Genomic DNA, 14171 nt, shown 5'->3' on the forward strand with positions numbered 1-14171 from the left:
TTTATTCATATTTCTTATCTTATTTTATTTTTTTTAAGAGAGAATAGCCAGAGTGAGAGTAATCCTTTTTTTTAAAGATAGATAAAATAGATGGAGAGAGAGAGAGAGAGAGAGAGAATTTTTTAATATTTATTTTTAGTTTTTAGTTTTTGGGGGCTGAGGATCGAACCCGGGACGCACGCATGCCAGGCGAACGCGCTACCACTTGAGCCACATCCCCATCCCTCTTATCTTATTTTAATGTATGTAATTATTATAATATACCTCAAATGAACTACAGAGTGAAATAGGATATAAATATATAATATAAAATAAAATACAAACTATAGTAAACAGACAAGAAGCAATTAGAGTAATATTAAAAATAATGATACTAACATAATTATCAAAATTATGCATGTACTTCTCATAAATTCCAGATTCCTAAAATAAGAAGATCCAAAATAGTTTTTTTAATTGCAGCAAAATATACCCATCTAACTGACTCCAAACTTCTTCAACATACAGGCATTTGCTGCTTCTGTCTTCTCCACAATATCACCAGCTTATATATATGCCAGGCACAACACTACATACTCTGTACACATTATCTTATTTAAACCTCAAATATCTGTGAGGTGGGGATTGTTATTACACCCATATTAAAGATGGGGAAACTCAAGAACAGATTAGAAAATTTACTCAAAATTCATTGTTAAATCTGGGATTTAATTTCATGCTCTGGTTTGACTAGGTTTGTCCCCATCAAAACTTAGAGTGTAGTTGATTCCTCAATGAAGCAGTGTTGGCTGTGATTAGGTCATAAGAGTGGAGCCCTCGTGAATAAATTAATGGAGTCTTATGGGGAGTGATTTCTCACTCTTAGAGGATCAAATTGGTTAACCATAAGCACAGGTTGTTACAAAGTTAGAATGTCCCTTGTGTCCCCTCTCTTTGCATATGCCTACTTAACTTTTTTTTTTTTTTTTTTTTTTTGCCATGTTAAGACCCAGGATAAGACCCACATCAGAAGCCGTGACCTAATCTTGAACTTCCCAGCACCAGAACTGAGAGCTAAATAAACCTATTTTCTTTATTAATTACCCAGTCTCCAATATTGTTATAGCAACAGAAAAAGAACTAAGACACCCTATTTCCTAGCCAATAAGCTAGCCTCTACTGTTTACAGGTTGCTTTAAGAAGTCATAAGACTTCTGCATCAGAGACAAAGAACTTTAGTACTCACATCACAGGAAGCAGCAAAAGAACCAGTATATTTGTGTCACTCTCCTTGCCCCCAAGTCCCATGGGGAGTAACACAATATAGCACAGATGGATGCTCTCTTTGCAGTAGGTCTGCACGAAAGCTAAGGAACACTGGCAACCAACAGTTTTTATAGAAAGCAGTAAGGCTCCTCTATATGGCAAAAAAAGATATTACCTCATCTTTCAAAGGTGCTTACTAAAATCACCTAAGAAATGGCCTGAGTGAAGAGTAATTAGGGCCATGGACTCTTGATATACACAGCAAGATGTGTAGGAGTACAAGAAATCCAAGAAGGAATCTTTCCCAACAAAACAGGGTTCAATCTCCTCCACGAAAAAAAAAAAAAAAAAAAACACTGACATACTACTTCATACCCACAATGATGACTAGATTTTTTTTAATATTTATTTTTTAGTTCAGTTGGACATAATACGTTTGGTTTATTTTATTTATTTTTATGTGGTGCTGAGGATTGAACCCAGGGACTCACATTCCATAGGCAAACGCTCTACCACTGAGCCACAACCCCAGCCCAATGACTACCGATGTTGGTGAGAATGCAGAAAAACTGGAACCCTCATACACTGCTGGTGAGATGTTTGATGACAGGTGGGCCTGGTGGTGTACACCTATAATCCCAGCACCCTAGGAGGCTGAGTCAGAAGGATTGAGTTCAAAGCCATTCTCCAGCAATTTAACGAGGCCCTCAGCAACTTAGTGAGACTCTGTCTTTAAATAAAATTTTAAAAAAGGGCTGGGGATATAGTTAAGCACCCCTGGGTTCAATCCCTGGTACCAAAAAAAAAAAAAAAAAGATGTTTGATAATAAGCCACTTTAGAAAACATTTTGACAGACCCTCAAAAGTTTAAATACCTTACCCTATGACCTAGCAATTCTAATCCTAGGTATATATTTGAGAGAAATGAACATATATCTATACAAAACCTTGTGTATGAGTATTACTGCAACATTATTCACAATGGTCAAAATGTGAACAAAATCCAAATGTCCATGAACTGCCAAATATATAAATAAAGAATTTGGAATTAAGTACTGATACATGTGACAACATGGATAAAATCTGAAAGTATTATACTCAATGGAGGAAGTCATTCACAAAGGACCATGTATTTTATGATTCCATTTATATGAAAGCCAGAAGAGGCGCATTCACAGAAACAGAGAGTAGATTAGTGGTTGTCAAGAATTGTCAGAAAGAATAAGAAGTGGCTACTAAAGGGTACAAGGTTTCGTTTTAGGGTGATGAAAATGTCCCAAAATTAGATACTGGTAATGGTTTCATAACTCTGTGATTATACTTAAAAACCAGTGAATTATATGTTTTAAAAGTATGAATTTCAAGATATGTAAAGTCTATCTCAATAGATATATTATTTAAAAAAAAAAACTATACATGGCAATGTTTTGAGACACTCTAGAATAAAGATGGATCTTTTCAAGGATAGTTTTTTCTATGACCTAATAAAAATCAGTAACATCAACAAGAGCAAAAAACAAACTATTTCTAACATGAAAGGATAAATTAATTGGAATACATAATAGCAACAATGGGCTTCACCAAGGATAAAAGCTAAAAGAAAAGGGGAGAAGCAATAGGTTTGGGTCACATAGTTTGTGCACATCACTTGACTACGCCTAAGTAGGTTATTTAGAGACCTCAGAAGAGGCACTTTTAAGAAGAAAATGACAGAATTATAGAAAGTGCCTCCTAAATACATAATGGACACCAAAAGTACACTAAATGTCCCCTCCCCTTCATGCAATCTCTTTCCCCCAACTCATATACTAGTGTTCCTTGTTACAGTGGGTACATCCTCAGACAGAATTTATCAGACAGGACAAATGTCTTTCACCTACTCTAACTTTTACTTTTATTTTATTTGGCCCAAGCCACCCATTGCAACAGCAAAATAGGGTCCAAACCAGTCCCACTATCATTTGACTACTCTAGATCTTGCAAAACAGCATTTTTCTACTGTCCCCCCACAGCATGGATCCACCTAAAAGACATAAACTATTTTTACCCACAATGTTTATCCTTGCTAAATGTCCCACATACTTCTTTTTACATAATTATACAATCATTCAGATTTACCTACAAAAATTATTTTTAAAAACTATTAAATCAGGTAGATTCTACTGACAACTGACTTAAAGAAAGCACTACCTTCTCTAAACTTCACTACTGCAAATAAATAACTATCACTAATGTGCAAAGCTACTCTTTCAGGCAGGAGCTTGAGAATGTAAAGAGAATAAACTCCTCACATTACTATCAGCACTTAACGCAAAAGGGAGGGATAAATAGTGAAAAAAACTGGAAATAACTATGAAAAAATACTTACAGCCTCAAATTGCAAATGGCTATCCTTTAAGAAATTCTGAATTTTGTCTTTGGGTAAAATATTGAATCGAAATCGAAGGAGATCCATTTCTTGTTGAATGAACCAGCGTCTAAGATCTTCACTGAAATGGAAACAGACAATTATGAGTATAAACTAAAAATCCAATTAATGTTAAATATGAGAAATTTTTGTGAAACAATATTCAAAGATGACAAGATGCCAATAGACAGCAGTTAAAAGCAGATGAGTCTTCTACTGTGATAAAGAAAATACAAATACCTCAAACCACACTCTTCCAGGGATATGCTGGGTATGAGATCAAGGGATGTAATGAACATAAAAGATTAAATAAAGAATACTTCAATTCTACTGTCATTAATAACTAATTAAAACAAATAAAAAATTTAAAAAGAATAGTTCAAGTCTACCTGAATTATTACCAAATAGCAAAAAGGAAATAGTACACTGCATTTACTGTAATTATTAACAAGTCATTTAAATTTGAAAATGGGGTACTCCTTTGGTCAAGGTTGGTTTCATAAATGCCAAATTAAGTTTTTTAATATTTTTATAGTTCATTTGAGTTATACATAAAATTAGGGTTCATTTTGACATAATCATACAAACATGGACTATATTTTGCTCTAATTCAGTGCCTACTACAAATAAATAAAATTTTTAAGGCAACTTTTTCTTTAAATAGATTATGATCAGTACATTTTACAAAGTAAAGCTTATAGCTTTGCAGATTATAATTTCACAAAATTTAATATATACAAGAATACTTCAATATTTCAAAGCTAACAAGAAAATATATTCAGTTGTAAAGCAGACACAGCATGCCTTATAAGGCACATATCATTATTGCAATATTATAAAATATTTATCCTACTGCATGTAAAACATTATTTCATGTTTTTACTTTTACAGACTGTCAGCAATTTATCCATTATACATATTACATAAACTACATATGCTTTTTTATAAAAATAAAAACTCTAGGACCAAAGTTTATGATCATAATTTCTCAATTATGATCTTGGGATAGGAAGCAATTCAAGATTTGTTCTAAATAAGTCTACTAATAAAAAGAAACAACCATAACTATATTATTTGGCCAAAACTAATAAGAAAGGAAAAACTAGATTTTTTAAAAAGCAGCTAACTCCTTCTCCCTCTGGGTGGCACTGTTGATTTATAAGAAACCAACCACCAACTGAAAATAACTAGTGTTAAAAGGCCCGTATATCGCAAATTTCAAAAAACTGTACTAAATTCAAGTGTGTGTTTGAGTCACTGTTTCTTATGAATATTTCCAACTTCTTTTCTGGAAAAGTATCAAACATCTTTCCTAATGAGATCCCTTCTAATTTAAATTCCAAATGAAGAGTATCTCTCATAAAGTTAAAAACTTTCATTGGGAAAAATTTTGCAATAGAAATTTTCAGTATTTTTTAGTAAGCGACTTGTTTCGGACAATTCACTACAACAGTGTCCAAACCATGGCACACTAGTTCCTGAAGTTATCCTGGGTTTTCCTATGTTCAGTACAAGCAGCTTCCCATGTACCAATTTATAACCCAAGATTTCAAGTTTGTAAGAGTACAAATGTATACTCACGACTGGCAATAAGCAAGGCGCAAAATAAAATGAGAGATGTGATCTCTTCTTCGTGGTTCATATTCATCTTCTAAGTTTTCCTTAAAAATAATTACACACAAATAAAATCACTGCATGAGAATGAAAAGAGGTATAAAGAAACATTGAATAAGCAAAAGTCAATGGTAAAGTAAAAAAATTTCAAAAACACATTTCTTAATATGCTTTCTAGAATAATTATCATTTTACTTAAACTACCACCAACTGAAACTAAGAACTGAACTGATCTCATCAAAACCTTCTGGGTTTGGACTCAACTATTTTCCCTTAGCTTTCTTTCTTACCCAGCCTATGCCTACAATACTTATTCACTGCTTCAACCATTTCTTAGACCAATCCTCAACTTCTTTAATTCCAACCATTTGGCAAAACCAAGATTCAAAATTAGTCCGTAGCTACAGTTCGCAGGCCTATTCCCAAAATGCTGAGAATTTCTGGAGGAAAAAAATACACAACTATAGGAATTTAGAATATAAAAATGAATGGCCTCCAACCTCAAGTAGACCCTTATCAATGTCAACAAATCTTTATTCAAGCCCAAAATGGCAAGATCAAACATTTCAGGCACTCGCTAAGTACCTGGCACTGTTCTAAGCATTTTTAATGTAGCAACCCATTTAATTCTTCTTTTAAAAACTAGGAAGTAGGCACTACTATACCCTTATTTTAAAGGACTGAGGCACTCTGAGGTTATATAATTTGGCCAGGGTCACAAAGTGTGTCAGTCAGCTTTCTCTTACAGTATCAAAATACCTGAAATAACCAACTTAAAAAGAGGAAAGGTTGGGGCTGGGGATGTGGCTCAAGCGGTAGCGCGCCCGCCTGGCATGCGTGCGACCCGGGTTCGATCCTCAGCACCACATACCAACAAAGATGTTGTGTCCGCCGAGAACTGAAAAATATTAAAAATTGTCTCTCTCTCTCACTCTCTCTTTAAAAAAAAAAAAAAAAAAAAAAAAAAGAGGAAAGGTTGATTTTGGCTACAGTTTCAGAGATCTCAGTCCATGTTCACTTGGCCCACTGCTTTTGGTTCTACATCAAGATAGAACAACATGGCAGGGAATCCATGGCAGAGCAAAGCTACTCATCTTGTGAAGACCAGGAAAACAAAAAGATAGGAAAACACCAGGCTCCACAATCCCTTTCCAGGGCATACCCTCAATGACCTAAAAACTCCCACTAGGCCTCACCTCTTAAAGTTTGAATCACGTTCAAATATCACCAAGCTAAAGACCAAGCCTTTAACACATGGGCCCAGGAACAACATTCTAGATGTAAACTGTAGAACAAAGCTTAAGCAGCAATTACATATTGTCAGCCATGTAACAATTTGACACATAATTGTCTCCTTCCTTATTTCTTAGAAAAATTGTTTCAATTTTCACCAATTGCTTTAAGGTCCCTACCATAGTACCTTTCCTTTCTCTCTAAACAGGTGACTTCACCAGGCTTTCAGGCAAACTCCTTCAGCTCCAAGTTTCTGCATCCACATATTATGTTGCCTTCCCTAACATCTCTGTGGACACAGCATCTCTCCTTCCCTGAACCTAAAGCTAATCCCTACACCCAAATCCTGCGACTCATTTGCTCTTGCTCTGAAGGGCGACCTTCATTTATCTAATGTTCTATTACAGTATCAAGCTCCCCTCCTATTCTTTCTATTCTAGACCTTTCTTTTCAACATATAAATACGTTTAAGTATCTCCTGTCATATGTGTAAGTATCTCCTGTCATATGTGTAAATATATACACATAAATGTATATATACATGCACCATTATGTGTGCCTGTGTGTATATGTGTACACCTTCTCTTTTCCATGAAACATCTATGTTCTGCCCTATTTCTCTCTTATTTTTTGGCTAAGCATCTTAAAAAGAGTTCATATTTCATACCTAACTCTCCACCTCTCACCTCTCTCTTCCAGCCACTATCCTGAATCTGCCCCCATCTAAGAGAGCCCATCCAACTGTTAAATCTAATGGACACTGTACAACTCACCTTTATAAGATCTATCGTAAGCTTCTGAGACTACTGTGGTTAAGAGTACCATCATAGAAACAAAATGTCCAGATCCGAATCTTGGCTCCACCACTTACCATCCTATAGGCTTGGGCAAGTTAGTTAGCCCATCAGTAAATAACACAGTTTCCTCATATGTAAAATAGGGACAACATAGTACCTACACAAAAAGACTACTGACTAGACTACATGGGTTAATATAAATATAGTTAGAACAAAATCTGGTACATAATAAGAATACAAATATCTGCTGTTATTTCTATATTATCATTATACTATGACAACTATTGTTGAAATCCCGCATTCCTTGGCCTCTATTACACTACTATCCAATTCATCTCTTACTTCTCAGAAAGCTCCTTCTCAGTCTCCTCCCTAAACTCCTCCAATTCCACTTGCCCTTAAATATTGGTATTCTTCACTATCCTACATCATCTTCTCCTCTTAAATTATCTCCCTAGGATGTTCTCACCTACTCATGATTCCAACCCTCCTCTAAAACTGCACTCCCATTAAAAATGTCTTCTAAGTTCAAATTTGTATATCCAATTATCCACTTGACATTGCCACAGGCAACTCAAAGTTATGTCCAGCACTAAACTGAACATCTTAGTTCTAAGACTTGTTTTTCTTTTTGGATACCATATCTCAAAATATCACCACCATCCACCTAATTGTCCAAATTAAGAACTTAAGTATCAACCAGATACAGTGAAACATACCTGTAATCCCAGCTATTCTGGAGGCTGAAGCAAAAGGATTGTGAGTTTGAGGCCTACCTCAGCAACTTAGCAAAACCCTGACTCAAAGTAAAATTTAAAAAGGGGTGGAAATGTAGCTCAGTGGTACAGCATTTGCCTAGCACACACAGACCCTGGATTCAATCTAGTACCATGGAGGAAGGGGAGTGGGTGTAATTCTTAACTTTCCTCTCTGCTTTCCCCTATAATAAATTATAAAAAAAAATTTAATTCTACCTTCTTAGTATCTCTTCAATCAGTCCTCTTTTCTCATTAATTCAACTCTCATTATTTTCAGTCTCCTGTTTTCACTCCTGCGGGACATGACCCTATCAATCTGCTATCAGCACTCATCTTCCCAAAATAAATATCTTATCACATCTTTCAGGATGCAGTTCCAGCATCACCTCCTTGGAACGCTTTCCCAAACCTCCTCAATCTCAGCTGGATCATTACATGTGCTCTTAAAGTTCCTGAAGCCCACTTCTAACAACCGCATTCATCATCTGTATTACATAGATACATTTGGCAATGTCTGGAGACATAGAGAGAGTGAGAAGAAGCCAGACATGCTACTGAGCATCCTGCAATGCATAGGACATTTTCTTCAACAAGGATCTATTAGGCCCAAAATGATGATAATCCTGAGCTTGAGAAATCCTGACATAAGCATATGGACTGCATGTCAATTACCCAAGTAGACTTTGGGTACTTTTGTGCAGGGTCTATGCTACATTAGATTTTATAAAAGCCTGTGCTTAATATACGATCTTTCCCACAACTTACACAATAATATGAAAACAAACATACTGAAAGAATTTTTTCCCTCTTTTACTTACTCTGTAGGAAAACTTGAGCTTTCGAATCTCAGCCTCCAATTTACTCTGGTATTGCTCAGTTCCTTTCACATAGCTCACACCAAGATTTTCAACTGATTTTAGCACTGAAAAAGGAAAAACAAAAAGTAAAAATGTAAGATAATTTTTAAAAACTAAATTCAACACAAAAACTATAGAGAGCAACCTCCTAATTACCTGTTTTTTTTAAGAGAGAGAGAGAGAGAGAGAGAGAGAGAGAGAGAGAGAGAGAGAGAGAGAATTTTTTAATATTTATTTTTTAGTTTGTTTTCGGCGTACACAACATCTTTGTATGTGGTGCTGAAGATCGAACCCAGGCTGCACACTTGCCAGGCTAGCGCGCTACCACTTGAGCCAAATCCCCAGTCCCTAATTACCTGTTTTTAGAACATGAAAAAATAACTTTGATTTTCTGCAAGTTTATTAGATGAACTACATATGCTTGAAGGAAATTATCTCCATCTACATGAAGAAACTATGCATGTTCTACAGCAAAGTCTAACACCAGAGAATCTCAACCAGGGGAGAGAGAAGGATGAAGGATAATCCTTGTTGTACTAAGCCACTATTGTTGAGGAATGGAAAATTATGTTGTTATGGAAAACAAACCAGGCACCCTGTTTGCATTCTTCAGGTAGAATTGGCCATTTGGCAGTCTGCTTCACTTACGCAGCAAGACTCATAATAAAAAAAACAGGCCTTCCTTTCCTGATTAAACAGAGAAGAGGAAGACACAACAATGAAGAAGCAGAACCATTATATGCAAACAAATCATATAAAATAGATGTCACATACTGTTCAAAGATCCTTAAAGTCTCTTATCAATCTTTCATGGATTCTTCTCTTGAGGCATTTTTTAATTCAAGAATGAAAATCTTGTAAATTATCTCCTGAACCCATGTTCCATGGATAGCTCCTTATTATGGTAGCCCTTATAACTTCTCCTTATTCCTGCTTTCATTTTGCCATTCCTAGCTCCATTAGCAGAGTTTCCATTCACTAGATCATCCAAGCAGGAATTTCAGCTACCCTACACCTGCTCCTTCACTCCTCATATTCAGAAAACCACCAAATCCTCTCAAAAATACTTTATTTGGGGGCTAGGATATAGCTCAGTAGTGGAGCACATGCTTTGCATGCACAAGGCCCTTGGTTCCATCACCAGGACAAAAAAAAAAAAAAAAAAAAAAAGTCTCTTTATTATCTCTTAAAAGCTTTCCCTTTCTATCACTGCCATTGTCATTACTTTAGTTTAGGCCCTTATCATTTCACTCTTAAGTGCCAAACCCAAGAGACACATTTACCATCATCTCAAACCCTATAAATCATCTGACATTACTAAGCTTTCTAAAACTTTTCCTCCCTTGCCTTGACTCTCACATTCATCAAAAGGATAATGAGTGCCCTCCTCTCAGTATTAGCATTCCTCACCCTGTTCCTCTAAGTATGAATGGCAGTATTTCAACCTTCTTTCTGATTTTTCCACAAGGATATTGTGTAACATCAAATCTGAATGGTACTAACATTTCTGTTTCAGTTCATGTCTAACTCATTCCTTTCTTCATCATCACACAGAGGATAAGCAGGCCACAGTACAGTGGTCATACTCCTCTTACACTACAATACCATACCATCAGCATGGCACATATGCCCTTGGTTGTCCACACTTCTCTATCCACCCTATATTTGTCACTGTCCCCTCAAACATTACATTCTCTCCTCCAAGTCTTTGTGTAGGTATTATCTCAGTTGAGAAAAAACTCTTCCATTTCTTCTACTCATCCTTCAAAGCCCAGATTATATTTCTACTTCTCTAAGAAGACTTTCTTAATCAGACTAAATCAGTTACTCCAATTTCTACACTTCAATAGTACTACTATTTACTTTTCCTGAAGCAGTAAAAATGCTGATTTATGACTATAATTTTAGGTATCCATGTTTTAGAATTCAGCTTCAATAAAGATACAAATTACAGTATTCACTTCAAACTTCCCGCCACCTAGAACACAAAGATAGTCAACAAATATGCATTTTTAAACAAATAAATACAAATCCCTCAATGCAAATCCTCAATAAATATTTGTTGAACAGATTAATGAATGAGAGAGATAAATTACTTTCAATCATTCTCACAAATTATGATATACACATTCTAACTTAAATAACACTTACATTTAACTCTATCAATAGCCAAGTTTTCAAACTCTCTCAAAGATATGTTTTCAGTGGGTGGCTGCAAGTAAAACTGAAGGCTATGAGGATAACACGCATTCCTCTGGTCGCCTGCCAACCTCAGCTTCCTCCGCTTTCCTCCAGTAAACTGCATCTTGGATCACCTTTGGAAAGAAGCACATAAAAATGGAAAATGGAACTGAAAAGAAAACAACAAACAAAATACATCAAAAAACAATTCCACATACACAGTCATCAAACAGATAATTAGTGCCCTCCTCTCAGTATTAGCATTTCTTACCCTGTTCCTCCAAGTATGAATGTCAGTATCTCACCTCTCCTTATGATATACACATTCTAATTTAAGTACCACTTACACTTAACTCTATCGATAGCCAAGTTTTCAAACTCTATTAAAGATATGTTTTCAGTGGGTGGCTGCAAGTAAAACTGAAGGCTATGATGATAACAAGAAAAAAAATACTGAAATTGACGGCAGGCACAAAATGTTAACAGTGGTGATCCCTGTATGATGCATTTTCCAGATTTTCTACATACACCTGTAATAATTTTTGTGATGGTGGGGGGAGATGCACTAACCAAAGCTGACAGCAGGCGCTGGTCCTAACTTAAAGCAAAATTAAAGTCCGGTGATGTTACCTGCTCACTGTGGGTCTTTGTGCCACTGCCTTTAGATATCTGCGACCCCAAGACTTAGGATGAGGTTGTATATAGACTGCAATCCTAAAATCCGAGGAAAGGCGGTAGGTTCTGGCTAGATCAGAGACATAAAGGACTATGTGTTGCTAACTTTCTTTCGGACGACCCTGGAAAAACAGAACAACTGTCTTTTGGATCCAGTCTTTGGGAAACCCTTTTAGGGTGCATCCACAGGTGCCTTATAAAAGTTCCCACCCTAATTTTCCCAATTCCCCTCGGGCACCACGTCTCGCCCGAAACAACCAAAACCCAATACTCCACCCCGCCAAGTCAATCTTCTGCTCCCACTGCCAGAAAAGTGATCTCCTTTTTTCCTCGACCTGCAACCCTCAAAAACAGGACTGCTCTCCGTGCTAACTCAATTCCGGGAGTTTCTCTTACCTGCAAATGCCCAAATGCGAGAAAACACAAATGCTGACAGCAGTTTTCCCGAGTGGCGGGAGATTTCATTTGAGACCGGAAGCGGAAGTCCCTGGTGCAGAAGGCCCGCCCCCGACGGCCCACCCACCCGGCTCGGGCCGCGCGCATGCTCAGTAGGGAGCAGAGGGAGACAGGTTGCTCATCCTGTTTGATAGCTTAAAATTTCTTGAACACCAGTGTTTGGGAGTTCCTCCCACCCAAGTTTTAAAATGCTACCCCGGTATGTGCAGTTTGTAGATTTTGATAGTTGAAACTGGGATCCGAAAATATTGCTAGCAGCAAAAGTGTCCACGCAGAAGATTATGACTTCATTGGTAGACACTGACACCGATCCCGTTAATTGAGGAATACGTGGCATTTTAACTGCAGGGATGGCATTCATCGCTCTTTATCTTGGGTAGGAATGGAGAAAGAACAGACCGTGAGCTCCCCTTTGCTCCTGGCTCACTAGGACACTTTTCCCCTTGACTAATCTTTCAGCTATCCTGTACCCTGAGTTCGCAATGAGAAAGCAGAAGCTGAAAGTAATTGTTAGTTTGCCCATCTACATAGGATGCGTATTTTATCTCATTGGGGCTACAAACCCCCCTAGGGGTAGGCTCCACGTTCATAGGACGCTCCTCACAACACTTCCCAGTAATGTCTGTAGAATGGACTAGAATGAGTGGATAAGCTCTTATTCGCAGAAATCTGCAGGAAATAGAACAGATCAGCCTTGGAGGGAATGTAGGTTCAAAAAAAAAAATGGAAGCGATGGGGAGCAAGTGGGTGAGTCCTTTATTTTCCAAGTTTGGGAACAGAGACTCAAGGGGCGCATTAGAGCCACATTGGGTCTCCGACAGTAGTCCAGAGTTTCCAAGAACTGGCAGTTAACTTCGAGTTTGGCCCCTAGGAGGCGTGTTTCCCTTACTTTTGGCGCGGGACGGCTCTGGTAAAGTAGACACTGGAGGTGAAGAACCCTTTGAAAAAGTTTTTAGCTATGCAGAGTATATTGATACAATATCAAGATTCAAAGCACCTACGCAGCATAGACTAAACTGTGGATTTTCTTTATGCTAGGACCTGTTGTAAGTGCTTTACATAATGATTTTTATTCTTAAAATCACTTAAGGTGGGTTCTATTGTTACCCCATTTTACAGATAAACTGAAGAACAGGACTATATCCAAGCACCACTGTGCAAACCATCTCACTGTTCTAATTCCACTAATGTGGCAGCAGAAGTTCCCTTCCTTTTTGTATCAGACTTAATAATAAACATCACCTGGTCCAAAGACACCTTATATGAACTTCCTGAAAAAAAAAAAATACAATCTGGAGCACAGACCATAAGAACATTTATGAGTAGTATCTGATCTGTGGATAGAGAAGGAATCTAAGAAAAAAATCTAAAGATTTAACCATAAAATCATAAAATCGGGGGCTGGAGTTGTGGCTCAGCGGTAGAGCACTCCTCTAGCACATTCGAGGCCTTGGGTTCCATCCTCAGCACCACATAAAAATAAAGATATAAAGCAATTTTTCAAAGATTATTAAAAAAATAAAATCATCTCAAAAGGTCACAAACTATTGTGTAGTCCTCAAAAATGTTAATACTATCAGACTATCAGGATTCAAAGAACTTATGTCAATTTTAAAGAAAAACTCAAGATTCAAACTGGAAAATGGGAAAGAAAAAGAACAAAGTTATAAAGTAACAAAATAATAAAGTAGGAAAAATAAACATTTTCATTGGCACCAAAGAAATTTTCCCCAGCAAAAGCAGGAAAGCTTTCACAATTATAATGTTCAATGTGGCCACCTGTGTTGCTCAGTTAAGATCCCAAGACTCTTATGATTCCCATACGATGTCATTTTTTTCTCATTATATTATTCCTCTACCACAGAAGGTCTGAATCTTTTGGAAACATGAGCGACTCGAAATTTGGCAACTTATCTCCTTCAGAAAAATGCACCTACACACCAACTTT

At 36.8% G+C, this 14171-nt stretch overlaps 1 protein-coding gene across 3 annotated transcripts in view; it reads right to left on the reverse strand.

Moving 5' to 3' along the window:
• The window catches only part of Prim2 (DNA primase subunit 2), a 261225-nt gene extending 248969 nt beyond the window's left edge, over positions 1–12256 (reverse strand). For 2 of the 3 annotated variants that reach the window (XM_005318524.5, XM_040282881.2), the window contains exons 1-5: positions 12164–12256; positions 11063–11226; positions 8873–8976; positions 5234–5313; positions 3614–3734 (exon numbers count right to left, since the gene is read on the reverse strand). In XM_005318524.5, the coding sequence (XP_005318581.1) occupies positions 3614–3734; positions 5234–5313; positions 8873–8976; positions 11063–11216 (459 nt within the window). In that variant the 5' untranslated portion in view covers positions 11217–11226; positions 12164–12256. Of the gene's footprint in view, positions 1–3613; positions 3735–5233; positions 5314–8872; positions 8977–11062; positions 11227–11722; positions 11890–12163 lie in introns of all 3 variants that reach the window. The other variant, XM_040282880.2, reaches the window with a different exon arrangement.
• Between the last annotated feature and the right edge of the window lie 1915 nt (positions 12257–14171).

Source organism: Ictidomys tridecemlineatus, chromosome 8 (genome assembly GCF_052094955.1).
Source record: "Ictidomys tridecemlineatus isolate mIctTri1 chromosome 8, mIctTri1.hap1, whole genome shotgun sequence".
Classification (NCBI taxonomy): Eukaryota; Metazoa; Chordata; class Mammalia; order Rodentia; family Sciuridae; genus Ictidomys; species Ictidomys tridecemlineatus.